General features: G+C 65.7%; 3 protein-coding genes across 4 annotated transcripts in view; 1 reads left to right on the top strand and 2 right to left on the bottom strand.

Moving 5' to 3' along the window:
- TTLL10 (tubulin tyrosine ligase like 10) overlaps window positions 1-4,134 on the top strand; it is an 18,926-nt gene extending 14,792 nt beyond the window's left edge. The window contains 4 exon segments of the mRNA XM_055083835.1: window positions 2,675-2,791; window positions 3,161-3,223; window positions 3,551-4,043; window positions 4,046-4,134. Of these exon segments, the coding sequence (XP_054939810.1) occupies window positions 2,675-2,791; window positions 3,161-3,223; window positions 3,551-4,043; window positions 4,046-4,134 (762 nt within the window).
- A 12,537-nt stretch (window positions 4,135-16,671) lies between these two features.
- Window positions 16,672-19,609, bottom strand: TNFRSF4 (TNF receptor superfamily member 4). Its single transcript, XM_024125216.1, has 7 exons — window positions 19,433-19,609; window positions 19,065-19,187; window positions 18,515-18,622; window positions 18,194-18,260; window positions 17,361-17,557; window positions 17,069-17,197; window positions 16,672-16,968 (listed from the first exon to the last, which is right to left on the bottom strand). The coding sequence occupies exons 1-7, from the start codon at window positions 19,572-19,574 to the stop codon at window positions 16,898-16,900; spliced, it is 837 nt and encodes a 278-aa protein (XP_023980984.1). The 5' UTR covers window positions 19,575-19,609; the 3' UTR covers window positions 16,672-16,897.
- A 3,116-nt stretch (window positions 19,610-22,725) lies between these two features.
- Window positions 22,726-26,103, bottom strand: part of SDF4 (stromal cell derived factor 4) — a 13,778-nt gene continuing 10,400 nt past the window's right edge. For both annotated transcript variants that reach the window (XM_028488015.2, XM_024125757.3), the window contains 3 exons: window positions 24,337-24,495; window positions 23,946-24,121; window positions 22,726-23,276 (listed from right to left, as the gene is read on the bottom strand). In XM_028488015.2, coding sequence (XP_028343816.1) covers window positions 23,100-23,276; window positions 23,946-24,121; window positions 24,337-24,495 — 512 coding nt within the window. In that variant the 3' untranslated portion in view covers window positions 22,726-23,099. The remainder of the gene's footprint in view (window positions 23,277-23,945; window positions 24,122-24,336; window positions 24,496-26,103) is intronic.

The following is a 26,103-nucleotide window of genomic DNA, read 5'->3' as shown; positions in this document are numbered from 1 at the left end:
CTCCTCCCTCTTGAGCCTCCCTCCCACCCTCCCTATCCCACCCCTCTAGGTGGTCACAAAGCACCGAGCTGATCTCCCTGTGCTATGCGGCTGCTTCACACTAGCTATCTGTTTTACATTTGGTAGTGTATATATGTCCATGCCACTCTCTCACTTCGCCCCAGCTTCCCCTTCCCCCGACCCCGTGTCCTCAAGTCCATTCTCTATGTCTGCGTCTTTATTCCTGCCCTGCCACTAGGTTCTCCAATACCACTTTTTTTAGATTCCATATATATGCGTTAGCATACAGTATTTGTTTTTCTCTTTCCGACTTACTTCACTCTGTATGACAGACTGTAGGTCCGTCCACCTCACTACAAATAACTCAATTTCATGTCTTTTTATGGCCGAGTAATATTCCATTGTATATATGTGCCACATCTTCTTTATCCATTCATCCGTTGATGGACATTTCCATGGTTTTTAATGAGAAATTGGTTGTTGGTCTTATCGAGGAGCCTTTATGATGAGTCACTTCTCTTTGCTGATTTCAGTATCCTCTGTTTGTCTTTTGAAAGTTTGCTTCTGATGTGGTGGATCTTTTTGAGTTTATCCTACTTGGAGCTCACTGGCCTTCCTGAACGTGTAGACTGCTTTTCATCAAATTTGGGAAGTCCCACGGCCATTATTTCTTTAGATATTCTTCCTGACTCTTCCTCTGCTTTCTGGATCTCCTTATGCGTTTTGGTCCGCTTGATGGTGTCCCACAGGTCTCTGTAGCTTTATTTTTCTTCATTCCTTTGACTTTCTGTTCCTTAGACTGGATAATCTCAATTGACCTATCTCTGAACAACTCCAATGGACTGTTGAACCCCTGTAGTGATTTTTTTATTTCAGTTCCTATAATTTTCAACTCCAGAATTTCTATTCAGCTCCCTTTTATAATTTCTATCTCTTCACTGGCATTCTCTAGTTGGTAAGACATTGTTCTTGTATTTTCCTTTAGTTCAAGTGAGGTCTGCCATGGAACCATCAGACACATCACAACAAATGACTCCAATTCTTTGCCAGACAGGTCTATTCTGCTATCTCCAGTACCGAGAACAGAGGCTTTTTTCAAGGCACTGAGCTGGGATGCCAGAGATAAAACCAGGGCAAGTTAAAATGCTACAAAGCTTGCTGTTCTTACCAAGATTCAAGATTTTACTTGAGTAAACACTCTTCAGGTTGCTGGACGCCTTTGGTTAATTTCCAGCATTTTGAGAAGGTTAATTCTGACAAAGTTGGCCAGTTTGGGCTGTTTTTATGTTGTCTCTCTTGAACCTGCTCAGCAAAGCTTCTCCCTGTTGTCTCGCTGAAATGCTCACTGGAGTGACCTCTATGCTGTCAAACCCAGGGGTCAGTCCAGCCCTCTTCTCCCTGACCTGTCAGCCAACTTTGGACACAGCTCCTCACTCCCCATGGCTTCCAGGACCTTGTCTACCCCCTCTCTGCCCCCTGTGCTCACCCATCGGCTCCGCACCGCTGCTCAGGAGGCCCAGGGCTCAGCCTGGCTCTACTCTTTATATCTGCTGTACCCACTGTTATCTACTCTTTGTCTTTATCAGACATCGCCTGAGTTTAAATTCCAGCTATGTGCTCAAGACTCCACATGACACATCCGGCCCTGACTTCTCCCCTGAACTTGAACCATGGCCTATCAACACCCCATCTGTAAGCTCACAGATGTCTCAGACTCCGTGGGCCTCCTCTCCTTCTCGGTTGATGGGGGCTCCATCCTTCCAGAGTCTCAGACCAAACACCTAGGGATAACCCTTCATTCCTGTTTTCACAGCTCACCATCCTTTCATCAATCAACCAGGTTGGCTCTACCCCAACACAGACCCAGCATCCATCCCACCACCTCGGCTTACACAAGCCACCCACATTTCTCACCTGGATCTTTGCAACGGGGCCCTTCAGTCTCTCTCAGCATAGCAGCCAGAGGACCCTATTAGGGCACGGGTCAGATATGCCCTCCTATGCTCCACCCTCCAACAGCTCTGACCTCAGGGTGAAAGGCAAGGTCTTCCCACGCCCCCGAGATGCGACTGGTGCCACTCTGGTCTCATCCCCCACTGCCCTCCTAGCTCGCTCGAGCCACAGCAGCCTCACGTGTTCCTCCAAAACCTGGGCATGCTCTCCCACTTACGGCCGTTGCTCTACCCGGGTGTCCCATCCCCACCCCACAGCACTCCCCTTCAGTCTTCACCCATTGCTCACTCTCTGGCCCACCCAGATCAGACCCCTTTCCACACCACCCAGAACGCCCCACCTCTCACCCTGCTTCATCTTCTCCATCAGCATGTATGGCTTCCTGTGCTGTGCAGAGTGCACGATGATTTACACATCACAACGGTTGTCTCTCCCTCTCTCCTATGAGTGAGCTGCTCAAGAGCAGAGACTCCTCGTAAGCTGTCTCTACTCTCGACCCCAGTACCCGCCACGCAATAGGAGGTCCACACGTTTGTGAAATGAGTAAAATGAGAGTGAAGGAGTTTCTGGCTGTGAGCCTGTGACCCTGAGAATGTGAAAGTGCGGGCACTGGGGGGAGCACAGGTGAGGGATGGGGCTGGGGCTGTTCAGGCCTGGAGGGTGCAGTCAGGGCCCACAGGTGACATCCCGTCTCCTCCCCCCTCCCCCGCCCCACCCACAGAAGCGGATGCAGCAGATCATGGCCCACTGCTTCCTGTCTGTCAAATCCAAGCTCAAGTGCAAGCTGGGCTACTTTGACCTCATTGGTTGTGACTTCTTGATCGATGAAAACTTCAAGGTGCTGCTGAGGCGTCCCGGCGGGGGGTGGGGGTTGGGAGGGGGTGGCGGGGCCCAGCAGGCAGGTGCAGGAGGCAGGGGCCCTCTGTGCACACCCTGACCACTCAGGCGGGCCCCTGGAGCAGGCAGTTATGCACCCTCCCTAGCCCTGGGGGTGGTGTGTCCACAAGGCTTCGCTTTTCCTGCAGCTGGGGCAGCCCCCAAGGCCAGACTCTCAGACCCTCAGTCTTAGCTCCTTGGGCAAATGGGGGAGTGAGGCCATGGAAAAGAAGTGACCTGCCCGGTCACCTGGCTTAATGGGGACCAGGGCCTCAGCCTCCTGCTGGCCAAGCGGTAGGTGGGGAGGGATGCTGAGCAGTGTTGGGCCCAGGTGTGGCTGCTGGAGATGAACTCCAACCCCGCCCTGCACACCAACTGTGAAGTCCTGAAAGAGGTGATTCCAGGCGTGGTCATGGAGACCCTGGGTGAGGCCCCTACCCAGCCCCCAGGACCCTCAAACCGACCCCTCTGCCTGCGCACCCTCTCCCCAAGTTCAGACATCCACAAACGTAGCTCTCCAGCACCCGAAGGGCTGCGTGGCAACCCCACCCTCTACTCATGCCCCCACCTCCCAGCCAAGGGGATGCCCGCCCGCACCTCACCCCAACCCCGGCCCCACCCCTCAGCCCGTAAACTCCAGCCCCGGGAACGCGATGCCGGGGAGGCTGGGTGCCCGCCCCTCCCTTCCCCCCAGCCGGGCTCACCCCCAACTCCTCCCCAGACCTGGCACTCGAGACCTTACAGAAGAGCCTGCGCAGCCAGAAGATGCTGCCGCTGCTGTCCCAGCGCCGCTTCGAGCTCCTGCACAACGGCGAGGCAGACCTGTGGCCGCGCCTGGGGGGCTCCCGCAGCGTCCCCCGCCCGCCGCCGCCGCCGCCCCGGCCCGCCTGCGACGCCGCGCCCGCCACGCCCCCCGTTCTCCGCGCCGCCGGGAGGCCGCGCGCGCGCGGGCCCGCGCCACGCCGGGGCCCCAGCGGCGCGTCCGGGCGGCCCTCCTCCGCACAGCGGCGCCCCCGGCCTCCGACCCCCGGCCCCGACGGCGCCCAGGGCGGGGACCCCGAGGCCCCGGGCGGCGGGCGGCCGCGAGTGGGCGGCGGGGAGCCGGCGCGGGAGCCTTCCCCGGGCTCGGCAAAGGAGGGGCGCAAGAACGCGGGCCACCGCGGCTCCTAGCGGGCGGGCCTCCGGCGCCCTCGCGGGGACCTATAAAAGCTGCTTTGTTTCAAACGCGACCTCTGCAGCTGGTCCGCGGGTTCCCCGCACACCGGGCCCCGAGACGCCCTCCGGTAGCCTCCCTGCTCCCCGTGAGCCGCTACTCCACTGCTGGGGCCCGTCCTTGCGGGGACACGAGGGTCGAGGGATGGGGGTGTCTGCCCGGCAGGAAAGGGAGATGAGGCCCCGCGCCCCTGACTCTGCCCACCGTGAGCTGCTTCCAGTTCCTGGGCCCCATCACCTACGGCCCTTGTCCACCCGCCCTGCAATCTCACAACCCACCTGACCTCTACTGCCTGGGTCGGCGGTCCCCAGAAGTCAAGGGTCTAGAGCCCCACGGACCCTCTCGATTCCCATAGGAAGGCTTCCTCACACCCAACGCGTTCCTCCGAGCTGCGGTCCCCGCCCTGCCCAGGCTCGCTCCTTTCTGGGCCTTCCGAGCACCAGCGCCCTGAGCTCTCCTCCACCTACGGCGCCCGGACTCTACAGCAGGCAGAGCCCTGCAGACGCCGGGAGGACCCAGGCAGTGGGTGACGGGCGTATGGTCGTGGCAGGACAGCGCCCTGAGGGAAGTGCCGAGCCAGCAGGTCCCTGTGTGCCCTGTGGGCCCAGCCTCGAGGCTACTAGGAGATTCAGGGCCTCTCATGTGTCCACCCCCGCCCCCACCGCCGCCAAGCGTCCTGGGGTAGCCATAATCCCCTCTCCACCCTGGCCTTCCCCACCCTCCCCCACGTCCAGACCCCAGGGTCTGGGCAGCCCCACCCTAGGCCCGCCCCAGCTGTCACACCGTCCCCCCGCACTCCCTTTCACGTGCCCTGCCCTCAGCTCTCCAGACGGTCACCTCCTGCCCTGCGCACCCTCGCTCAGTACCTCAGCGGGTTCCACCAAGGTGGGAGGGGCCGCCGGGCCCCCTGCTGTGCCCTGCATTGGTGTGCTGGTGGGACCTGAGGGGCAACGACCTGTCCTTCCCCGCTGCCCCCCCACTCCTTTCCCAGGGATGCAACGGCCACAGCACCGCTAGAGGGCGGCGGGCACTGGCCACTGAGCCTCCGGCCAGCCCACTGGAGGTATGCAACCAGGGAGCCAGGGAGAGAAGAGCCAGATGGAAAGCGGGGCTCGGAGAGGTAGAGTCAGTCCTCCCAGGTCACAGAGCCAGTGAGGGGCCCAGGCCAGGACTCACCTGCCCTGTCACAGCCCACCCACCCTCCCACCACCACTGCACCCCCTCGTCATCCTGCTGCTGTGGCCAGGAGAGTGGGGTCCCCAGGCCCGGAGCACCCTTGTCACTGGGTGACTGGGGTCCAGGAAGCCTGAGTCCCCTCCCAGTGCGTCTGGTGGTCTCTCCATGAGGGGTCAAGCTCAGCACTGTGTCCTCTGCAGCCTGCTGGCCAGCTCTGTGCCCGAAGACCCGTCTCCATCAGGGAGAGGTGGCCTCCTGGGTGGGCGGAGCACACCCAGGTCTTTGTAAAACCCACGCCTGCGTCTTCGGGGTCAGGACCACTTGCCTTGCTGGCATCCAGGACACTACACAGCCATGTCACCTCGGGGTCACCTTGGGGTCACCCCCTTAACTCGCCCGAGGGGCCTCTATACCCCACGTCTCCTCTCTGAGGCCTCTCCCACCCCCTCCTCACATCCTGCCCACGGGGCCTCTGCCCACGCTGTCCTGTGGCTCATGATGTGGCCTGCGGTGGCAGCAGTGCTGCCCCAGGACCTTCCAGCTCTCCTCCAGCCTCGGCGGGACTGTTCCCCTGCCGGTCAAGGTGGTGTCTACGGAGGCGACCCGATCCTCAGGGAGCAGCTGTCCCTGCCTGCCGCCTCCATCATCCCTGGGCCCTGAGTGGGTGCAATGGTCCACAGGGACCGTGATGGGCCAAGAAGTGCACGTCCTGACCGGGCCTCCGTCCCCGGGCTCCCCCAAAGCCCTGGACGCCTCGGCGGGACTGTTCCCCTGCCGGTCAAGGTGGTGTCTACGGAGGCGACCCGATCCTCAGGGAGCAGCTGTCCCTGCCTGCCGCCTCCATCATCCCTGGGCCCTGAGTGGGTGCAATGGTCCACAGGGACCGTGATGGGCCAAGAAGTGCACGTCCTGACCGGGCCTCCGTCCCCGGGCTCCCGAAAAGCCCTGGACTGTCTGCTGCTCTTGGGCGCCTGGTACCCCGAGAGCCTGGAGTTCAATAAATGAGGTTTCCTTGCTACTCATCCATCCCCAGGGGTGAAGGCCACACGCTCACACCCCCATCTGGATCCTCTCCTAGCCCCACCCAGCCCACAGTCGGGCTCCAAAGTGTCCTTGCCAGAACTGTGAGGGCTGCCAGGGAGAGGCGGGCAGGGAACTGAGTCGAGTGCTGTCGGCTATGGGGCACCTGGGCATCTGGAGGTACAAGGTGCGCCCCAACATTCAAATGATGTGCTGGGCCCCCTGCAGCAGCTTGAGGAGCAGCCTCAGCAGCGGGGGGTGGGGGTGGGCGAAGCGGGGGGAGGGGCGCACTCCTAGTGCCTGGGACGGGGCTGCCCGGCACTGCGGCTGGAGCTTGTAATCCAAGGCGAAAGCTGAGGGCCTCTGCCTCCCCTCCCGCTTGTCTGCCTGCTTTGACCCGGCACCACCCAGGGACCCCCCCCCCCCAGTCCCTGCAGCCTCCACTGGAGGCCGTCACCCTGGCACCCACTGGGGCCTCCCCCGGTTCCTGGCAGTGAGGGTTCTGTCCTGGCCAAAGAGCCCACGGAGCCCTGAGGACTCAGAGGACCCCCTCAAACCCCTCTTCCCTGGAATGTGTTTCCAAAAAGAGGGGTCTGGAATAGCCACGGCCCGTATCACTGTCTCTGGAAAGCACCTCAGCCCCAGAGCGTCCTGCGAAGATGTCTGCCTCTCCACCTAGGCATGGCTACTTCTTGGTGGGAAAGGGGGGTCCAAGGCCCTGCAAACCACAGCGGGGTGGGAGCTCAGCCCAGCTGCTGGAGGAGTGGCCCTGCTGCTGAAACCGTGGCGGGGGAGGAGGGGGGAGGAGTGATGGCCCCAGGTCCTGGTCAGGGCCCTTGAATGGCCAGGCTTGGCACCAAGGACCTCTCTGATCGATGGGTTCGCATCCCAGCACCTGGGGGCAGCCAGGGACCACCCGCCCTTGGAAGGCCCCCTGAAGCTGCCCTAGGACTGGGGCTGCGAGGGGCTGGCATCCAGTTCTGCTGGGGTGGGTTCCCTCCCTATGCCCCCCAGGGGTCTCTCGGTCCGCCTGGGGAGGGGCCGTGTCTCACACTGGCTGAGGCCAGATCTCAGTAGAGGGAGGGCCAGGGGCCTTTCCCAGCCAGGTGAGGTGGTGTGGCTGCGGCGGAAGCACTTCTGGGAACAGAGGACGGCCTCTAGGCCCTTATCTGAGGCCGAACAGACGCTGGGTTCCGACCCCAGGGGGAGGAGTTGTGGTTTTCCGGCGCAGCTGGAGAGCCCCTCTGGTTGTGGGGGGGGGTTCCCGGGGGGAAGGGCGAGGGGTCCGGAGCTGGCGTGGGCAGGGTCTCATCTTGGGGTCTCTCTTGGGCTTGGTGACCCGGGTGGGCACATATCTGCCCCCATGCCAGGAAGCTGGGCTGAGTGGGGGCGGGGGGAGCCCCTCAGCACCAGCACCCTTGAGTCTCCTGCGCCTCCTGCTGCCCGGGGGGGCCCCCTCCTCCCAGCCTGGGCCTGCTCAGCCCTGCCCTGCCAAAGTGCCTGGTGGTAGGCTGGGTACCCCTGGGTACCCCACCGGAGCCTCCGGCCTTGGCCTTTAACCGAGCCCCTCCCTGCTCTGTGGGATCCCAGCTGGGGACGGAGGGGAGTCCAGGAGGGAGGAAGAGCGGGGCGAGCAGGTGCAGCGCGTGACCGGGGTCCGGGCAGGCCTGGCGGCGCGGAGGCCTCTCTGCCGACAGGAGGCCAGCGCGGAGGGAGGTGGCGCTCCGGTGGCAGTGGCTCCCTGGAGCCCTGCGCTTTGAGCTCCCTGGGCAGAGCCACCTCCCGGCGCCCCCGGAGCCTGGCCTCACTCCCCCGTCCCTCCGCCGGGCTGGGCGCAGGAATCCCCAGCCCGCCCCGCCTCACCCCGCTGCCCCGCGCTGACGTTCCGGGAGCTTGTCCCACGCAGGCCGCCCGCCCGCGAGGACTTTCCGCGCTGCGTCAGCAGAACGCACCCTCGACGCCTGACTCACAGCCTCCGCTGGGGGCTGGGCCAGGGCTGGGGACCCCTTTCCCGTACGTGGCAGTGGGGCAGTCAAGGGACCCAGAGGGGGGTGGGAGAGGGGTTGGCAGGACAGGAGATCTGGCCTGGGGACAGAGGGGCCGAGGGGTGTGGTAGGCAGGTCCTGGAACACCTGGCTGTCTCCCCTGAGGTCGCTCACGTGGCCCCAGGGGCTGCCCAGAGCCAGGAGCCAAGGGGCTGGGAGAAGGGGCTGAGGGAGGGGTCCTTCCCCTATGGGTGGTCCCAGAGCCTCCCCGCCTCCTTCCAGGGGTGGAAGTGGGCAGTGCCCCATGCGGTGGGAGATGGCGGGCGGGCAAGGCAGAGCCCTCTCTCCTCCACCTGGCTGCTGTGAGCTGGGCCCACCTGCCCACTGGGACTGGCTCGGGGTCAAGGGGCTCTCCCTGGAAGCATGCAGGTGGAAGGGGAAGGCATGGTAGGTGGGGGAGGTGCAGTGCTGGAGCACTGGAGCCACAGACAGACAGGTGGCCAGGTGTGCTGGCACCTGGAGAGTGCCTCTGCTGAGAACGGCCTCCACTGGCCCGCCTGCCACGCCCTGGATGCCATAGAGTCCTTATCAGACTCCCCAGGCGTCAGCCCTGTCAGGAGGCTGAAAAACTACTGCTCGCCTCTGCTGGGCAGGACCCCAGGACCGTGCCCGAGGGAGAGGGTCCCGTGAGGTGATGGAGGCTTGGAGAGAGGGTGGGAGCCGTGCCAAAGGAACCAGGCCATTCTGAGGCCGTCCACATCCGGCAGGAAGTGTTGGGTACAGAAACTGACCTTGCCCTGGATTGGGGACCCTGGCGACGCAAAGGCCGGTGCCCCACAGGGGCCAGCAGGACGTGCAGCCAGCCCGGAACCAGAGGCCGGAGCAGCGGTGGCCCAGAGACCAGACACACACCAAGGACCCCAGTGTCCCAACAAGTGCCAGGCAGGCCACTGGAGGACAAGGGTTGGACAGGGCAGCCAAGCGGCACAGAGGGCAGGGGTGCGGCACAGCAGGCCTGCCCGTGGGCTCGGCTGAGGGCTTGTGTCTAGGACCGGAATGGCCCTAGCTTCTACCCCACCCCGTCTCCCACCTAGGCTGGGAGGCGGCTGTGAGCGCTGGCAGGGGAGACCCCGGAGCCTGTCCCCTTCCCACCCCCAGTACACGACCACTCAGGCCACTGGACAAGCGTTTATTGAGTGCCGCCTGCAGCCAGCTCCTGTGGTCCCACAGCCTCCTGTCCTGGAAACCAAGGACCCACGGGCCCCACCCCAGCGGGGCCAGCAAGAGAGGCAGGCAGCCACGGCGCGCCCCTGTCACCCGGGGTCCAGCCACGGCTGCCGCCTCTTCTGGCGCATGATCCGGGGCACTGGGTCACTGTCCCCGTCCCCCACCTGTTTCCGCCATTGCGGGGAGCAGGGCCGGGCCCAGAGCCCTCGCGCTTGCAGGCCAGCCTGGGCCAGCTCCGGGAGGGTCTGGCACGGGCCTCTGGGTCTCACACCCGCGGGTCCTCCAGGAGGCCCCTCCTCAGGGGACGGGCAGCTGCAGACGGCCTCGGGCCGGGGGCGGGGGCTCTAGGAGCAGCCGTGTCTCTGCAGAGGGGCTGCGGTTAGCAGGCAGGCAGGGGCCCCCCTCCCCGCCCCCAGGGACGACCCCAAGTGACCTGGGGTCCGCACTCTCTGCCTCCTCAGCTGCCAGATGTGCGGGCTGAGCTGGGTCACGGTCGGGGCCAGGATGCGGGCGGCCAGGGCGAGGAGGACGGCGGTCAGCAGGCCACGCGGCTCCGTGGGCGGCAGCCCCGGGCTGCACACGGCATCCTGCGTCTTGTTCCCGGGGAACCCCGTGGGAAAGCCAAGCTTGGAGCAGCTGGGACGCACGGACACAGAGCCCTCGGTCAGCCCTCGGCCACCCGAGCGGGAGCCCCTCAGCAAGGCTGCTGCCCTCCGAGCCGTCTTGGGGGTCACCGCACCAGAAAGGACAGCAGAGGCCCCGCCCTTGAGCCCGCCTGGACCACCGGCCACCGGGCGTCCCCACCAGGACTCACTATGCCCGGGGTTTGCAGCGGCCCTCGCGGCCCCAGAGCAGGTACCCCCGGCACAGTCGACGCACTCGAAGCCGAAGTTGAACTTCCCTGGAGACAGACGGACAGACAGACACAGGCTGCGAGGGCGGCTGGTGTGGCCGAGGTGAGACCCACCTGGTGTCCGGGTCCACAGCACAGGGACCCCCACCTCATCTGTTTGACAGGGGCCCCTGGTGGCCACAGGACTGGGACCTGGGATAAATCAGGTCGCCCCGTGTGCCCCTTTCCAGGGCAGGCCATGACTCTGGGCTGAGTGGAGGGTCCCTGAGGGGATATGGGGGAGGGGAGGGACCTGCCTGCAGAGGCTGGAGGGTGTGCAGCAGGAGGAAGGGGTGGAAGCCGCCGAGGCCAGGCAAGAGCCAGGCTGGGCCTTTGCTTGGTCCGGAGGCCGGGGGGCAGGAGAGAGGGGAGGGTCCCGGAGAGAGGGGTGAGGCTCTGCCCCAGTTGCCTCTAGGCCCGGCCCCGTCCAACCTCACACAGCCCCCCTCCGCCCTCACTCCCCCGGCCCATGTGCTCAGCCAGGCCCCCCCATCGGGTCAGGGTGAGTGCAGGACCTGGGCGTAGCCAGAGGCAGGGCCTAAGGGCCAGCCAGCCTCTGGATACCCCCACTGTTCCTCGCAACCAGCGCTTAGGGGCATGGTCTCTGGATGGAGAAACTCAGGCCAAGAGAGAGGAGGAGGGGCTCCCAGAGCCACACCAGCAGGAGGCACTGTGACCCCAATGTGGGCCAAGATGCTAAAGCCAGAGGGCGCCCCCCCACCCCGCCAGGGCACTGCAAGACCCCCAGCGCTGGCACCCACCTGCCCGGAGGACGTGTCCGTACCCCCCACTTGCGAGCTTCCTTGCACACCTGCAGCTGTGAGCTCCGGCCTGCCCGGGCCACCCCCACCTGCCACTTACCTACAGGCCACGCCCCCTGGCCAGGCGGACAGGAGTAGTACTTGCAGCTCTTACACTGGGGGTCTCCACAGTGGAACTCAGGCTGGATACACTGGCAGTCCAGCTCAGGACAGACCCCCCTCAGCTGGGCAGGGGACAAGCAGCCCTCTCAGCAGCTGGGCCGATCCGCCCTCCCCAGGGCGCCCCCCTCCTGGCCCTCCAGGGAAATGGGGGTGGCAGGGCAGCCCCAGCGGGCAGCACACCTGTCTGGAAGCCAGGACCCTGGCTCGGTCCAGCTGTGTCCCTCCCTCCTGGGCCCCCAGCTCCTCCACCCACCAGGCCTGGCTGCATCCCCCACCTGTCCCAAGCTGCTCCCACCCAGGGTGGCCATGACTGGGCATGTGACCCTGAGCCGTTCCTGCCGGATAAGGGAGTCACCTGGGAGACCTACTCCCCCTCCCCTGTCCGGGTCCTGCACTGCCCTCAGCTGCCAGGACCCTTGAGGCAGCCTGCCCGTCCCTCCCTGACCGCCGTCCATGGCTCCGCCGCTCGGAGACCTGGACTCTCAGAGCCCCCTTCCCACTCCCCAGGTCCTGGCGGGGGCACTCTGGGTGTTTCCCCTGCAAATCTGTCCCCAGACTGACCCATTCCACCTGCCCCCCTCACCCACAGATGCAGGTCTGAGGCAGGAAGCTGGGAGAAAGCGGGGTGCCACCCCAAACTGGGCAGGAAGTGGCCTGAGTGATGGCCAAGGGCTCGCTCCCCACTCAGAAGGAACGGGGACAGCCCTCCTCCACCTTGGGACGCCAGCCCTGCCTTGGGGAAGGCTCCTACACCCCTTGCCCCCGCCCACCCCCCACCCCCCAGGCCACTGGCCCGGTCGGGGCCGCTTCCGCCTCCCCGGCTTGCGCTGGGGTCAGGGCTCTTGACCCGGAAAACTCGCCCTGAGCACACGGGGGGACGGGGCGCCGCGCTCTGCCCTCCGCGCAGGGGTTCCCGGCCCGCCTTACCTGGGGTGCTCGAGCCGCAGCAGCGCGCGCTGGTCCCCGTCCCATGCAGATGGCGGCCGGGGCCGCAGCTCAGACCCCCGGGGGGGTGCTGGGCCAGGCCCAGCGCGCAGAGCAGCGCGACGCCGCACAGGGCCACGCGCGCGACCCTCGCCCCCATGGCCCCCGCGGCACCCACGGCCGCGCGCGGCTCCGCGGTTTGCGGAGGCCGGCCCCGCCCGGACACGCCCAGACCCTGCCCCGCAGGCCGCCCCGCCTCTGCCACAACCCAAGGGGGCGCGAGGAAGTGTTCCCATGGGGGACCCCCAAGACTCTGCGACTCAAAATCCAGGGCATGGGCAGAGGTTTGGGGCAGTGAGACTGCTCTGGAGATTTCAACGGCGGGCACGTGTCATCACACGTCTGATCAAATCAAGGGACGCACCGCACGGAGGGACACTGGTGTCAACTAGGGACCCTGGGTGACATGACCTGTCAGTGCAGGTTCGTCGTGTGTAACAAATGCACACTCTTCGGGGATATTTATGGGGGGTAGGCTTTCCCTCACCGTTGCCGTGAACCTAAAACTGCTACAAAAGATAAATTCTTTTTTTAAAAAATTCAAGGGATGGGAATTCCCTGGTGGTCCAGTGGTTGGGACTCGGCGCTTTCACTGCCATGGGCCCGGGTTCAATCCCTGGTCAGGGAACTAAGATCTGGCATGCCCAGAGGGACCCCAAGGGAGAAGAGAAGGTCCCATCCCAGGCTGCAGAGCACCTGACCACGGAGGAGGGGGCATGCAGGAGACCCACGTGGGGGAGTGACCTTGGGGGGTTCCTAAGTGATCATGCCCTTTGGCCCAGGCATTCTCATCCGGAAACTAAATATGACCCAAATGTGTGTGCCTTGCCGGGGGAAACACCGCACGTATCCGCAGCCACATCGTGGCGGCGGCGGGCGGTGGGGGGGGGGGGTCAAAAATGTTTTCTATGTAAAACTTGTGGCCGACGGGCCTGAAGGAACTGGAGTGTGGGTGGGCCAAGGACGTGGGGTGGCAGACGGTGCCCTGAGTCATTGGGGGTGGGGTGCACCCCCAACAAGGGTGGACTCAGCAGGGACCATTCCTGGCTGAGCCCCCTCCCCACCTCCAGCTTCCTCAGGGGGACCCCACGGGCTTTTAAAGATCTTCTCTGCCGCCCAGAGCAGGTGGGATAAGGCACCTCTGTGAAGCCTCCAGACCCCAGACCCCACACCCACCAGAAAGCCTCGAACCCCAGCGCTGAGCAGCCTCAGAACCCATCCGGAGATCGGGACAAGCCCCCTGCCCCCGCTTTCTGGAGATTAGAACAAGCTCCCCGCCAGCCTGCCCCAAATTGGCCAACTGGGCCTGGCCGGGCTCTTGACGTGCAAGCCCCCCCACAGCCACACACAAACCTGTGGGCTGCAGCCTCGCTGATCCCTTCTGGGAAGAGCTGGAGAGGAGAGACCAGGGCATTGATTGAACCCTGACGCTTGGGGAAGAGGGGGCTGCCCGGGCTGCAGCTCTGCTGGGCAGATGTCAACCCAGATCTCCCCACACAAATCCAGTCATCCTGGAGGATGTGGCCGGCCGGCCCCGACGGAGCTCTTGAGCCACAGAGAACTCAGCCTCCAACTCACCGTGAGACTGTCTCTTGTCTGTCTGAGCCTCAGTTTCCCCACCTGGCACCAAAGGGCTTGGGGGCCCGGCCTCCCCCAGGAAGCCTCCCCAGATTGCTTGGCCCTGCAGTTGAGGCTTGGTACAGGGGCAGCGGGTGGAGACCTCTGGGACCGTGGGCAGTGGGGTGCCAGGAATGTGATTCTGGTGGCGCCCACGGGCTGGAGGTGTGTTGCGGGCTGCGACCTGGTGACCTGGGCAGACCCAGAAGACTTGGTTTGAGACCCTTCGAGACCCGCAGCTGCCGCCTCACCTGATGGGGCAGCTGTCCTTTTCAGAGGGAAATGACAGGGATTAGCAGTTTTGTGACTCAACTATTGTTCTCAGGTCCCAGGAGGTGCAGGGCCCTCAGAGAAGCAGCTGGGCCCTGCAGGAGAGGGAGGGGTCTCCAGGACAGCTCCAGCTGCTAGGCGGTGAGGTGAGGCCCACCCTGTCTGAGGACCGCCCCAGACCTCGGCTCAGCTCCTAGATGGGGAGGAGGGTCTGAGCCATCCCTGGACCCCAGGGAAAGGTGAGGAGTGGAGAACTCGGCAGTCCTGGACCTTCCGCTCCCGTGAAAGGCCCGAGCAGTGCGGCCTGCACCAGGATGGCATCACCCCAGCCTGGTAAGCGCCTGAGAAAATACGATAAATCCCCTACAAATGACGCTTGTCCGACAAGGTCGTATCTGTTGGCCCTTCTGGAAGCGGGGCCAGCCCATCAGGCGCCAGGGGGCAGCTGTCTGCCCAGGGGGACTGCCACCCGCAGCAGCAGGAAACCAGAGGCAGGGTTGTGTGCACCAGGAGGCAAAAGCGCCGTCGGGGGCTGGGGGCCTGCGTCTGCCCTCCCGTCCCTGAGGCTCCGGAAGGCCCCTCCCACACAGACTCAGGGTTACTGCGGAGCGCCTGCAACCAGGCACCGCGGGGGAGATGATTTCTATCTGCTCGCGGTATTTTCCTGTACTCTGAGCGGCTCGTCACATTTTTCATCGTTCGTCTCAGCTCACACAAGTGACGAGCGTTCTCGGGGCAGAGGGTCCCAAGCAGAGTCCCGGGGTTAACCTGGAGGGCTGTGGGGGGAGGATGGGGAGCCACGTGGGGCCAGGGTGGGTGCCTGTGGGCCCCCCGGGGGTGGGGGGAGCTCTGGCGGGGTTTCACACGGCGGGGGGGGCGTGGTCAGCAGAGACAGGGAGTGGAGAGCGTGCTTAGCGGCAGCATCCAGGGAAAGTGAAGGTGACCAACCTCCTTCCACCCACCCGTCAGCTGTTCAGAGGTGGAGCCACCAGGCTGGGGGGCAAGGTGGGGGGCTCGCGGCCTGGGGAGCAGCTGGGAAGTCTGGGGAGGAAGCCCACGACCTTCAACCTTCCATTCCCCAAGGACCCGGCCCCTCCCCCAGGCCCCTCCGTCAGGTCCCTTAGCCTCTCTGCACAGCCTGCACACTGCGCAGGGACCACAGGCCCCAGGCCAGTGTTGCCTCTTTGCTGCCCGTTTCCAGGGCAGAGAGGACATATCGTGTTCACCGCTGCAACCCGAGATCTTTCCAAGAACACGTGATGGTTCGGTCTTCCCTTTGCCCCCGGGAGGTCCAGGTCTGAGGGACCAGCCAGGGGTCAGAGGTTTGAGGAGAGGTGGGAGGGCCTCCAGGGCAGCTCTGCGGAGAAAGCCAGCCTGAGAAACTGGGGGGCGGGGGTGGGGGCAGCACACGTGTCAGCGGCGGACCTTTGGCTGCTGTGAGGGCGCTGGCCTATGGGGTGATGCCCGGTCGGGGCCTGCAGGTGGCTGAAGGGAGGGAGCACGCTGGGAGCTCAGAGGTGGGCACCTTTGCCAGGTCCACCGGCCCGGGGCCTTGGGCTGTCGCAGCATTTCTCTGCTCCTCCTCCCCCGCACCACGCCCGACCCCCCGCCCAGCACCTCGGTGGTCTTTTATTTCGGTCCGGTCCGGTGCGTAGTAGCTCTTAAATCTATCACAAACCCCGAGGGCGCAAACTATGGGCTGTCTATGGGCTGTGGAGCGTTTCCACGCTGGCCGGGGGCTCCCTGCGCTCAGCTGAGCCGTTTAACCCGCCCACCTCGCCTGCACGGAGGGGCGCTGGGTGGGGGGGTGGCGGGCCACAGCCCACAGCTCAGTCCCGTGCCCCCGGGGCGGGCTCGGCCCCAAGCCTGCGCAGCTGCCAGAGCAGGGGCTGCCCCCAGTACCAGCCAGCGGGCCTGTCCGACCGCTCGGCCTTGTACAGCCCACTCTGGTGCCCACGGACGCTTGGCTTTCCCACCTGGGAACCTTTTGTTCGCGCCCAGGGTGGACGAAGGGTCAGCCCAGTCAGAAGCCTCTGGTTTCCCTGAGGGTGCGGAGCTGGCCTCAGGGGCCTCGGGGGCCCTGCAGGCATCAGTGGGGGTCCCAGGGTCACCACACACTCAGGTCTAACAGGGCGTGGGGTTTGAGAAGAAACAGACACTCGTGCCCTCTCCTGGGAGGGGCTCCAGCGACCCTGAGGGGTTGTCCTGAAACCCCCTTTGGGACCAGGGCCCCAGGGTTCCCTCCCACCCCCATTAGCACCCAGCCCAGCAGCCCCTGCCGGCCCCTCCCAAGTAGCCCCAGAGTGGGTGCCTGGGGTCCGTCAGGCCGGGTTAGCGTCGCGCTAGACAGGCGGGGCTCGTGACTGCCCGGCGCACTCGTTTCGGCTGCCACGCTCCCCGGAGGCGCTGGCCTTTTCCCCGGGGAGCGGAAGAGCAGCCCCGGGTCTCCGAGGAGCCCGGGGAGCCCGAGCGCCACGCGCAGCCCCCGTGGTGCGCAGCCCTCAGACCGCTGGTGCCCAGTCAGAGGCCCGCCTTTGCCAACGTCGTTTATTGGGGGCCCACCCTGGGCGGGGAGTATGCACGGCATACGTAGCAGGGCCAGGGTGCCAGCCCAGGAGCGCCTAAAACGGCACAGGGCAGGGGGACAGGGCGCCAGGGTGCAGGGCTGACAGGGTGGGGCGGCCTGCGTCTGGGGGCCCTCACTGCCCCTCCGGGGCCCCAGCCTGGGGGGGGCGCCGGCTCCTACGCCAGCGGGCGGCGCTCAGATCTTGGCCAGGCTGGAGTTGGCATCGGCGTGCTCCTCTTGGATGGGGGTCCGGAAGCCGTTTGCCCCTGGGGAGGAGGAAGGGGTGGGGGGTGGGAGGTGGGGGCTGGGCGGGGGTCCCACGCCTCCCGCAGGCAGCGTGTTCTGGGGCCCACTTCGAGCACTCACCGGGGGGCTTGGGGGCGTTGGGCGTCAGCCTCCAGGCCCTGCAGTGCAGGAGCAGGGCCAGCGCGGCAGCCACGGGGGAGAGCAGGCCCAGGCCCAGGCCCAGGCCCAGGACAGTGGCCAGCTCGGGGCCTGCGGGGAGGCAGGGCCCGCTGGGCTGGGGTCCACCAGGGCAGGAGCCCACGGCAGGAGGGCCGCACCCAGCCAGAGGGCAGCCCCTCCTGCCCTCCCGCCCTCCCCACCCCTCCCCTTGGGTGGGGGAGGGCCCTGCTGGGGCGAGGCCAGGCCCCCTTACCCTTGGGGGGCTCTGCGTGGGGCGTGGAGGGCCCCTGTGAGGCCCTCGGCGAGGTGGTGGTGGGCTGAGCGGGGGTGGACCGGGCTGCGGGGCCCTGGGTCTCCCAGGCTGGTGTGAGTCGGGGGCTCCTGTCCTCGCAGACGGCGTCCGAGCTGTTGCTGGCCCCCCGCAGTGTTCGCTTTCCTAACGAGGTGCAGCTGAGCGGGGCAAGGGTGTTGATGAGGCCAGAGGGTCCCCCACCCGACTCGTCCCCCACCAGTGGGGCGGGCCGAGAACTGGAGCAGGACCAGGGAGATGTGGGGGGCGACGGGGGTCCACAGCAGGTCACCCAGGCGGCATCAGAGTCCGGCCCGAAGGCGGCGAGGAGAGGGGCCACGGGGCCTGCCAGCCCCCAGGGGCCTGGGCCTCCCCGGCCTCCCCCGCTCGCTCAGCCTGCTTCCCCCACCCGCTCGCCTGACCTGTCCCCACCTGCACCTCCCTCTCCCAAAGCCCCGCCTGCTCTCTTCCTGCGCCCACCAGGTCAGCGCAACAAGGAGGGGGTGCCTCTCAGCTGTGAATGGGTGAGGGTCTCACACCCTCCCGGGCCTGGGCTGGGGTCCCTCGGCCTCCCCACTCCAGCCCAGCAGGAAGGCCAGTGGGAGGAGGCTGGGCCAGGGCCGGGCAGGGGTCACGGGGGCGGGGCAGGGACCGACGTTGGGGGCCTATCATGGGGGGGACGGGGCCACGGGGTGCCAGGCCCCGGAGCTCCCAGCCAGCAGCTTCCTACTCCCAGACCTGACCCCTGGCTCCCAGACCCCAGGCCGCCCAAACCCTCCAGCCCCGGGAACACTCACTTGGTCCAGGGCTGGCAGGCCTGGTCGTTGCCCAGGGAGAAGTGTCCTGGTGGGCACGGGGCACAGGCTGCAACAGAGTCAGCAGGCTCTGCCCATCTGCCGCCCCTGCGGGCCCAGACGCTCACCCCCCCAGGGCCTCCAGCAGCCCCTCCCTGCCTACATGCCATCCACTGGCCACGACCCGGGAGCCCCCCAGCCCGTCTTGGCCTGACCTGCTGGGGGGAGAGGGCCCTCGGCCAAGCCTGGGGTCGGGGTGCTGAGGGGAGGTGACAGCGTGTGAGGGACATGCTCCTTCCACATGGTTCCAGAGGCCCCCCTCACCAACTCCACGCTTGTAGCCATAGCCGTCCTGGGGCTGGGTGCCCGGCCTGCAGCCGCAGACCGTGTCTCTCGTGGGTGTGCATCTCTGCCTGGGCTCACTCCCACTTCCTGGGGGCCGGGCAGGGTGGGCGCAGTCAGTGGGGAGGCCAGAGCCACAGGGCAGGCTGGAGGACCGAGGCCGAGGGTCTGCAGCTGTCTCCCCCAGGCCAGCAGCCCCCTCGCAGCCGGGTGGCCTCTGGTCCTCTCCCACCCCGGATGCCATGTCCCTCTGGGCCACACGGCCCCAGGGGTCACCCCGCGGCAGCTCTGCCCGCCCTTCCCACCCCTCCTCCAGCCTGCTCAGGACCCTCTGTGGTCCTTGACTCTGGGTCTCACCCACCCAGCCACGTGGCCCTGGCCCTCGGGGAGGGGGAGGTGCCCTGGGGGTGGCCTCAGCTGACTGTGGGACTCCTGGGGCAGGGGAGGGCAGGCCCCGGCGTGGTCTGGGGTTTGCTCCGAGGCTCTGCGTGACGTGGGTACCAGCGGGGCCGGGGCGCCTGGCGGTGCTCACTCTGGTTGCACTGTGTGCAGGGCTTGCAGGCCTCGTAGTTGACCGCCTCGTTGTAGAAGCCGCGCTCACACGGACGGCACACCGTGTCCTGGGTGTGGGTGCAGCGGCTCTCCATCCCAAAACCTGCCGCGGGAGGCCGGGCTCAGAGCTCCCCACGGCCTGGCCTTCCCTGCAGCAGCCCCCGACTGCCTCTGGCTGGCCCATCATCCCAGGCGTGGCTCCAGGTCACCCACTCACCCTAAGTCCACTCGCCCCACGATGCCTGCACCACGTGACCCCATCTGTAGGTCCCTGTGTCCCCTGACCCCGTCTCCTCATCCTGGGTCCCTGCAGGCACCCCTCCCCTGCTCCACGTCCAGGCCACTCACCTGGCTGGCACTCCTTACAGCACCTGCTGCCACTGGGGTAGGTGTCCCCGACACAGCTGAGCTGGGCCGCAGCGCCCAGCGCGAGCCCCAGGAGCAGGAAGGCTGAGCCCGGCGCCCTGGGTGGCTGGGCTCCCACGCACATTCTCAGCTGCTCTCAGCCCCACAGCTTGGGAGTCTGGGGTTTTTCCTTGCAGGATGTGGCTATAAGGGCTGCGGGGGAGGGGTGGGGACGGCAGGAGGAGGGGACCAGGAGGAAGGAGGCCCCAGGAAGCGCTGGAAGGCAGCCTGTCTCCTGGCCCTGGGCTTCTCTTCTGCCCTGGGCGCCAAGGCCCCCAACCCCGCAATAATGGCCGTGGGCCTCAGGCTTGGCCCAGCCAGCAGCTGCAGTGTGCAGATCCGGGGCCTGAGTGAGGACCCGCAGCCCCCTGACCCCTGCCAGGGCCACCAGGCCAGGTCTTCCAGCCCAGCTGGTCTGCACTGACCCCTCCCACTGGACCCCTCCCACTCCTGTCTCACGGGGAACTGGAGCCCCTTCGGCCAGGCATCCTGGCTGTCCTCCTGCCCTGCCCAGCCTGGCCAAGCTGCCCAGACTGGGATGGTCTTGGGATCCCTCCACCTGGCTCACTCCTTCTGGGCCCCCCACCTCTCTGCAGGGCAGACCCCCTAAAGAGGAGCGGGGGGCCCACACTGATGCCAATCCTCTCCCCTGCTCCACAAAAGGGTGCCCAGAGCACGTGGGTGAGCCAGAGCAGCACACTGGGTCAGGCATCAGGTGCAGGGGGAGGGCTGGTGGTGTCCAGGGCTCCGGAGCACGGTCACTGGCCCAAGCGTCCAAAACTAGCTCGGACCAATGTCAGCAGCTCTGGTGGGTCAGATGCCTCATGACCAGTGCCCACAGGGAGTGCGTAAGCATGTGAGGGTGTGTGCTGGTGTGAGAGAGCGCAGCTGAGCATCCTTGAACGCAGCAGGCATCAGGGACTGAATTCACATTAGTGCCCTAAACCCACATGTGGAAGCCTGACCCCCGTGCAGCTGTACTGGGAGGCGGGGGCCTCTTAGGAGGCCATAAAGGCTGGGTGGGGTCACAGGGTGGGCCTGATCCAGTGTGACTCGTGTCCCTACAAGAGGAGGAGGTCAGGACACAGACACGCACAGGACACGACCACGTGAGGACACAGGGAGGAAAAAGGCCTCAGGAAACACCAACCCTGCCCACTCCTGGCTCTCTGGACGTCCAGCCTCCAAGACTAGCAGCGGGTAAACGTCTGCGCTGCAAGCCACCCGAGCAGACCGAACACGTGCTGCTGGGCAAGCCCTGCCCAGTGCCCTGGGGGTGGCGTGTGCCTGGGAGCGGGCGCCAGCCGTGTGTGCAGCACGCGTGTGTGGCGCTGGCTCCACATGCCGGGATGTGTGTGTGCTGCTCCCGTGAGCACCTGGGCATGTGCCTGGGGCGGAGGGGGGTCCCGTGAAGACAGACTCTCTGCTCTGCCCCCTGGCCGGGCAGGGGCTATCTCCCTAAAAACTCTGGAGACCATGCCAGGCTCTCCCTGTGCCACACCCACCCCGGGTTTGGGGTGTTCCCACAGCACTGCTGGGACAGGAAAGAGAGCCCCCGTGTCCTCAGGACAGGTGGGGAGGGCCTTTGTGCCAGGCCCCCGTGGGGCACGAGGGAGGAGGAGCACAGGTGCCCCCCCCCCACGCGCACACGCGCACACATGCACACGTGCACGCACACACGTGTGCACAGCCCCCTCTCATGCAAAGCTCTGATCCTGGTGGCCCAAGGCAGGGAGGCTGTAGTGTGTCTTCGGTGCTTTTAAATCTGAACCACGAGACAGGATTATCTGCTCAATGGTTAACCTGAAGTTTCAGTGGTGGTGGGGGGGGGGAGGGGGGCCTCCCGCAGTGGCTGGAAACCCCCCTCCTCCTGGTGGCACAGGTAGGATGTGGGGCTCCCTGCCCACCTGCGGGAAATTCCACCAGCCCGCTCCGCCTGCGGGCAGGGGCCACTGCAGGGTCGACGCCCTCAGCCTCCAAAGAGGGAGGGTCCACGGGGCAGGGGCAGAGCGCCAGGCAGCCTGCCGTGCACACGTGTGCGTGCGCGCGTTGTGCCCCGTCTCCCACTACGGTGAGAAAAATTATTTTAAGACATACTATGGCTGCTGCTGAGGTGGAGGTGACTCGGGGTCTGGCGGGCAGCACCCCACGCCTTACGCGGGCCATGGCGGGGGAGGCCGCCCGCCCCCTGCCCAAGGCCCCGACTCCGGGCCTAGCACGGGGCCAGCCCGCACCTCTGTCCCAGCGTCCCACCTGCTGGTGGCCACCCGCCCACACGCCCAGAGCCACAGGCCCCACCCTCCCACCCCGCCTTCTGGTCTCAGCTCTGAAAACAGTCTTTCCTCTTGTTTGTCTGGAAACCGGACCAGATGTCACCCCGCCCTGCTCCTCTGCTCCTCTGCGGCGGCCCCTCCCCACGCTGCTCGCTGCTCGGAAGCAGGTCACGTGGGCAGCGCAGGGCAGTCCCCCCTGCCCACCCGGCCCGAGCCTCCGACCCCAGCAGGGCCTTCAAAGGCCCCTGCGGACCCCCTGGCCGGGTGGGCCATCCACTGAGGCACCATGGGCCACGGCTCAGGGCTCTGAGGGGGGCCCGGCGGGGGGCCAGGTTCGTGGGTACGTAGAGTGGAGACCTCCCTTGTCATTTAACCCTCACTGCCCACACCCCCTCAGCCCGCACCCCAGCCAAGCCAGCGGGCATGCCAACCCCGGGGGAAGGGCCCAGTGTGGCGGTGGGACTGCGGCCGGGGGGACCAGGTCTTGCCCCTCCCGCCAGAAGCTCCTGACCCCCCAGGCCGCCCCTCCCCGTCCCCTCACCACGCCCCAGGCCAGGACTCTGGGCGGCTCTTGGGGACTCCCCCAGTTCTCTGCCCCCAGCCCCGCGCCCTGGGGGCCCAGGGCTCGTCCTCAGAGCCCCCCACCCCACCCCAAACTTCCATTTCCTCCCAGCCCCTCCCAGGTGGCCTCACCCAAGCCTGGACTCCAGCTCCTGACTTTAAATCTGCAGCCCAGACCCCCAACTCCCGCCCTGCAGGCGGCCCCTCCCTGTCCCCCACCAGGACGCCGTCCCGCCTGGCCGGCCCCGTGTCGTCCTCCCCCGTGTCGCAGGTGACCACCTGCGCTAGCAAGCCCGTTCTAACCACACCGCCCACCGCAAAGCTTCAAGTGGAAGCCACCTGGCCACAAACATCCGAAGTATCATCTACGTGTTTTTTTTCCCACCAAAAAAATGAAGCTGGGAGAAAAAGGCAACTATATTTTAAAGTAAATTAATGTGATTCCTGTCACCAGTATTCGCGTTTCCTCGGAGACTGAACGCCACGGGCCGGCGGCTCTCACGGCCCCTTCCCGACCCCCCCAGCCGCCGGCTGCTGGTTTCCAGCAAAGCCTTCATCTTTCAGTTTTAAAGGAAACGGCAGGAGGTGCGTTATTTCCCACGGTGTGGCGAGCCCGCAGGCCCTGATGCGGGCAGTGCCTTCGGCAGAAGGGCTCCCAGTTCTCAGAAGCGAGATGCAGCGATTACGCGGGAATCGAAGCCCAGCCAGCCCGAGAGGCGGGACCGGGGCGGGGGTGGGGGGGGGGGGCGGGGGCGTGGCGGGACGCGGCCAGCAGCTCAGAACTCCTCGTGCACGCTGCGGGCGTAGTCCACCAGCTTGCTGCCTGTGAAGAACTCGCTGTACTTGAGCACCTCCTCGGGCTCCAGGTAGTGGTTCTGGTTCTCGTCGGCAATGGCGATCATCTGCTTGGCCTCGTTGAGGGCGCTGAACTCGTTCATGGGGTCCATGTAGTCCTGCAAGGGCCCCGGCTCAGCCCCGCCACACCCCATGCCGCCCTGGGCCGGAGGCATCTCCTCACGTTCAGCCCGCACCCGGCCACGCGGCCGAGACCCCCCGCCCGGAGGACGCCCCACGCGGGCTGGCACCCCTGCCTCAGCAGGGCTGTGACGCCACAACCAGCTACAGGAGGTGAGGCCTTGTTTGAAATACCCCGTGAGCTGGCAGGACAGAAGCGGTGGGGCAGGGAGGTGGGAGCGTTCTAGAATGTTCTGGAAGGTGGGCGCCAGGCCGGAAGTGGCTCAGGGCCAGGCAGCCTTCACCGGCACGGGTAGCTGCCCGCCCACATCAGGGTGCCTGTCCACGGAAGGGCAGGACAGGGAGAAGGCTGGCCCCGGAGCGGGGCACACGCACACGGACTGACTCAGCTGCCGGGATGGCAGTGCTGACGGGAAGGAGCTCCCGAACCAGAGGTCCCGCCAGCTATCAGCAGGGATCAGAGAATTCTGGCTAAAATGAAATGACTCATCCAGCAATGGGGAAAAACAAGCCCCACGCAGCACCTACACACGACACCAGCGAAGACACTCCCGAGGCAGGAGGTGGGTCCAGCGGCGCGCAGCCTTCCTGCCCCAGTGTCCGGCCGGGCCGACCCTGCCTCCCGGAGCGGCGGGCCCCACACCCACCTCCAGCTCCGCCACAGTCACGATCCCGTCGTGGTTGGCGTCGATCAGCTCCTCGAACTCTCTCTTCCTGTCTCGCACCCAGCCGTCATCCACGTCCTGGCCCTGCGGGTTCTCCACGGTGCCCACGGGCAGAGAGATGAACTCAGACAGCGAGAGCTGCTTGTCGCCATCCTGGTCTGCGGGACACGGGGGCAGACGTCAGACTCCAGCGGGCGCGGGACCACTGAGGCCGCTCAGGAGAAAACTCAACTGACGGGGCTTTGCTGCCAGGTTTTCAGTTTGTGCGGCCACCCAGCCCAGGACCGGCCCGACCCCAAACAGCGGCCGTACAGCACCCCCGGGCCACCCAGCCCAGGACCGGCCCGTGCTGACCTCCGCGGCCGGGCCTCACCCAGGTCCCGGATGATCTCCTTGACCATGAACTGTAGCATGCCGCGGCTGTGCTCGGGGTGCAGGAACGACAGGAACTCGCTCTCCGTCAGCAGCAGGTCCGGAGGCGGGTTATCCGCCTGATACCAGCGGTCTTTGAGGTTCTCCAGGACTTCCTGTGCTGAGAGAGGCGCATCCGTGAGGACCCGCGCACACGGGACCCCTGCACGCATCCAGAAAGTTCCGAGACGCGCAGCCCGAGTGCGGGGGGGGCCAGCGCGGGATGTGGTGGCACCCGGGGCCAAGGGCCTGGCCCTTGGAGGGGTCCTCAGCCCCCGGGGGGCAGATACACAGACACCCCAAGATGCAGATGCACACCCTCAACCAAAACAGCACCCCCCACCCTGGACACAGACCCCCTCAGACACAGCCCCGGCCCTGCTCGTTCCCGGGAAGCCGGCCGCCGGCTCTGTGGGAACAAAGGCACGACTTGCTTCCCTTACATCTCTGCCCGTGCACTGTGCACCGGGCAGGGCTCTGAAGGAAAACTCAGTTTCCAGATATGACTCACGCGTCCCCTGCGCGATCCCCGCTACCCCTGCCACCGTGGGAAGGCCCGGCGCGGGGCCCCTGGGGCCGGTGGTCGGTGACGACCTGCGTGTCCAGCCGGGGAGCGGGGAGAAGCCGGCGCAGCATTCCGCATCCTCACCCGGGGCCCAACTCCAGCTTCCGCCTGGGAACAGGGACGCCCGGGCCCGGCCCGGTCGCAACAGGGAGAACCCCACACAACGCCTGTGGCCTCACACCTCGTGCCTTCTGACAGAAGGAGGGAAGAGCCGTGGCAAACACAGGTTCGCCCACTGCCCACCTGCCCGGCCACGGGGACAGGAGTGGCGGCACGGGGACAGGAGTGGCGGCACGGGCACAGGCTTGCCTTGCCGTGTCTGCCCAGAGCCTGAGAACGCGACCTGATCTGGAAAAAAGGTCTTTGCAGGTGAAATTAGTGAAGGATTTTGAAATGAGACCACCTGGGATTCAGCTGGGCCCTAAGCCCAGGTGTCCGTGTGTAAGAGGAGATGAGATTGGAGAGCAGTGGCCACAAGCAGGGATGGTGACAGCACCACAAGCTGGAAGCAGCCTGGAGGGACCCCGTCTGCGGCGCAGGGGACGGCAGCCCCGGGGAGCCCACACGAGCTCAGCCCTCCCCCCACGCTCTCCCCGCTCTGGGACCCTCGACAGCTGCTTTTCGTTTCTGATCCCCCAGAGCTGCTCACCCCCCACCCCAGACTCGTGAACACACGGGAGTGAGGTGAGGGCTGGGCGGATGGAGACACCACGAACTCTAGATCCAGGAAGAACACGTCCCGACCCCACACACACCCAAGGGAAAGGGCGATGAGGACAGACAAGCAGGCACAGACGGCCGGCAGCCACCCCAGGAGCCAGTGCTAAATCTCCAATGCTGGCAGGAAGAGGACAGGGGCCCCCCCAGACACCTCTAAAGGACACGTTCAGGGGACAGTCTGAACCCAGGACAAACAGTGGAAACACAAAATGGAGACAAACATAAAAATGGCCAACAACCATTTCAGGAAGAAAATAACGTCTTATTTACAGGCTTTAAAAAACAGCAGAAGGGGCTTCCCTGGTGGCGCAGTGGTTGGGGGTCCGCCTGCCGATGCAGGGGACACAGGTTCGTGCCCCGGTCCGGGAAGATCCCACATGCCGCGGAGCGGCTGGGCCCGTGAGCCATGGCCGCTGAGCCTGCGCATCCGGACCCTGTGCTCCG

This window comes from Physeter macrocephalus, chromosome 3, assembly GCF_002837175.3.
Source record: "Physeter macrocephalus isolate SW-GA chromosome 3, ASM283717v5, whole genome shotgun sequence".
NCBI classification, from domain to species: Eukaryota; Metazoa; Chordata; class Mammalia; order Artiodactyla; family Physeteridae; genus Physeter; species Physeter macrocephalus.
This window is presented reverse-complemented; position numbering and strand designations above follow the sequence as displayed.

Coding starts and splice junctions, on each gene's coding strand:
- TNFRSF4 (XM_024125216.1), bottom strand. CDS start 19,574: ATGTGCGTGGGAGCCCAGCCACCCAGGGCGCCGGGCTCAGCCTTCCTG. Junction 18,623..19,064: donor CTGCACACAGTGCAACCAGA/GTGAGCACCGCC, acceptor CCCGGCCCCCAG/GAAGTGGGAGTGAGCCCAGG. Junction 17,198..17,360: donor CCACGCAGAGCCCCCCAAGG/GTAAGGGGGCCT, acceptor GCCTCCCCGCAG/GCCCCGAGCTGGCCACTGTC.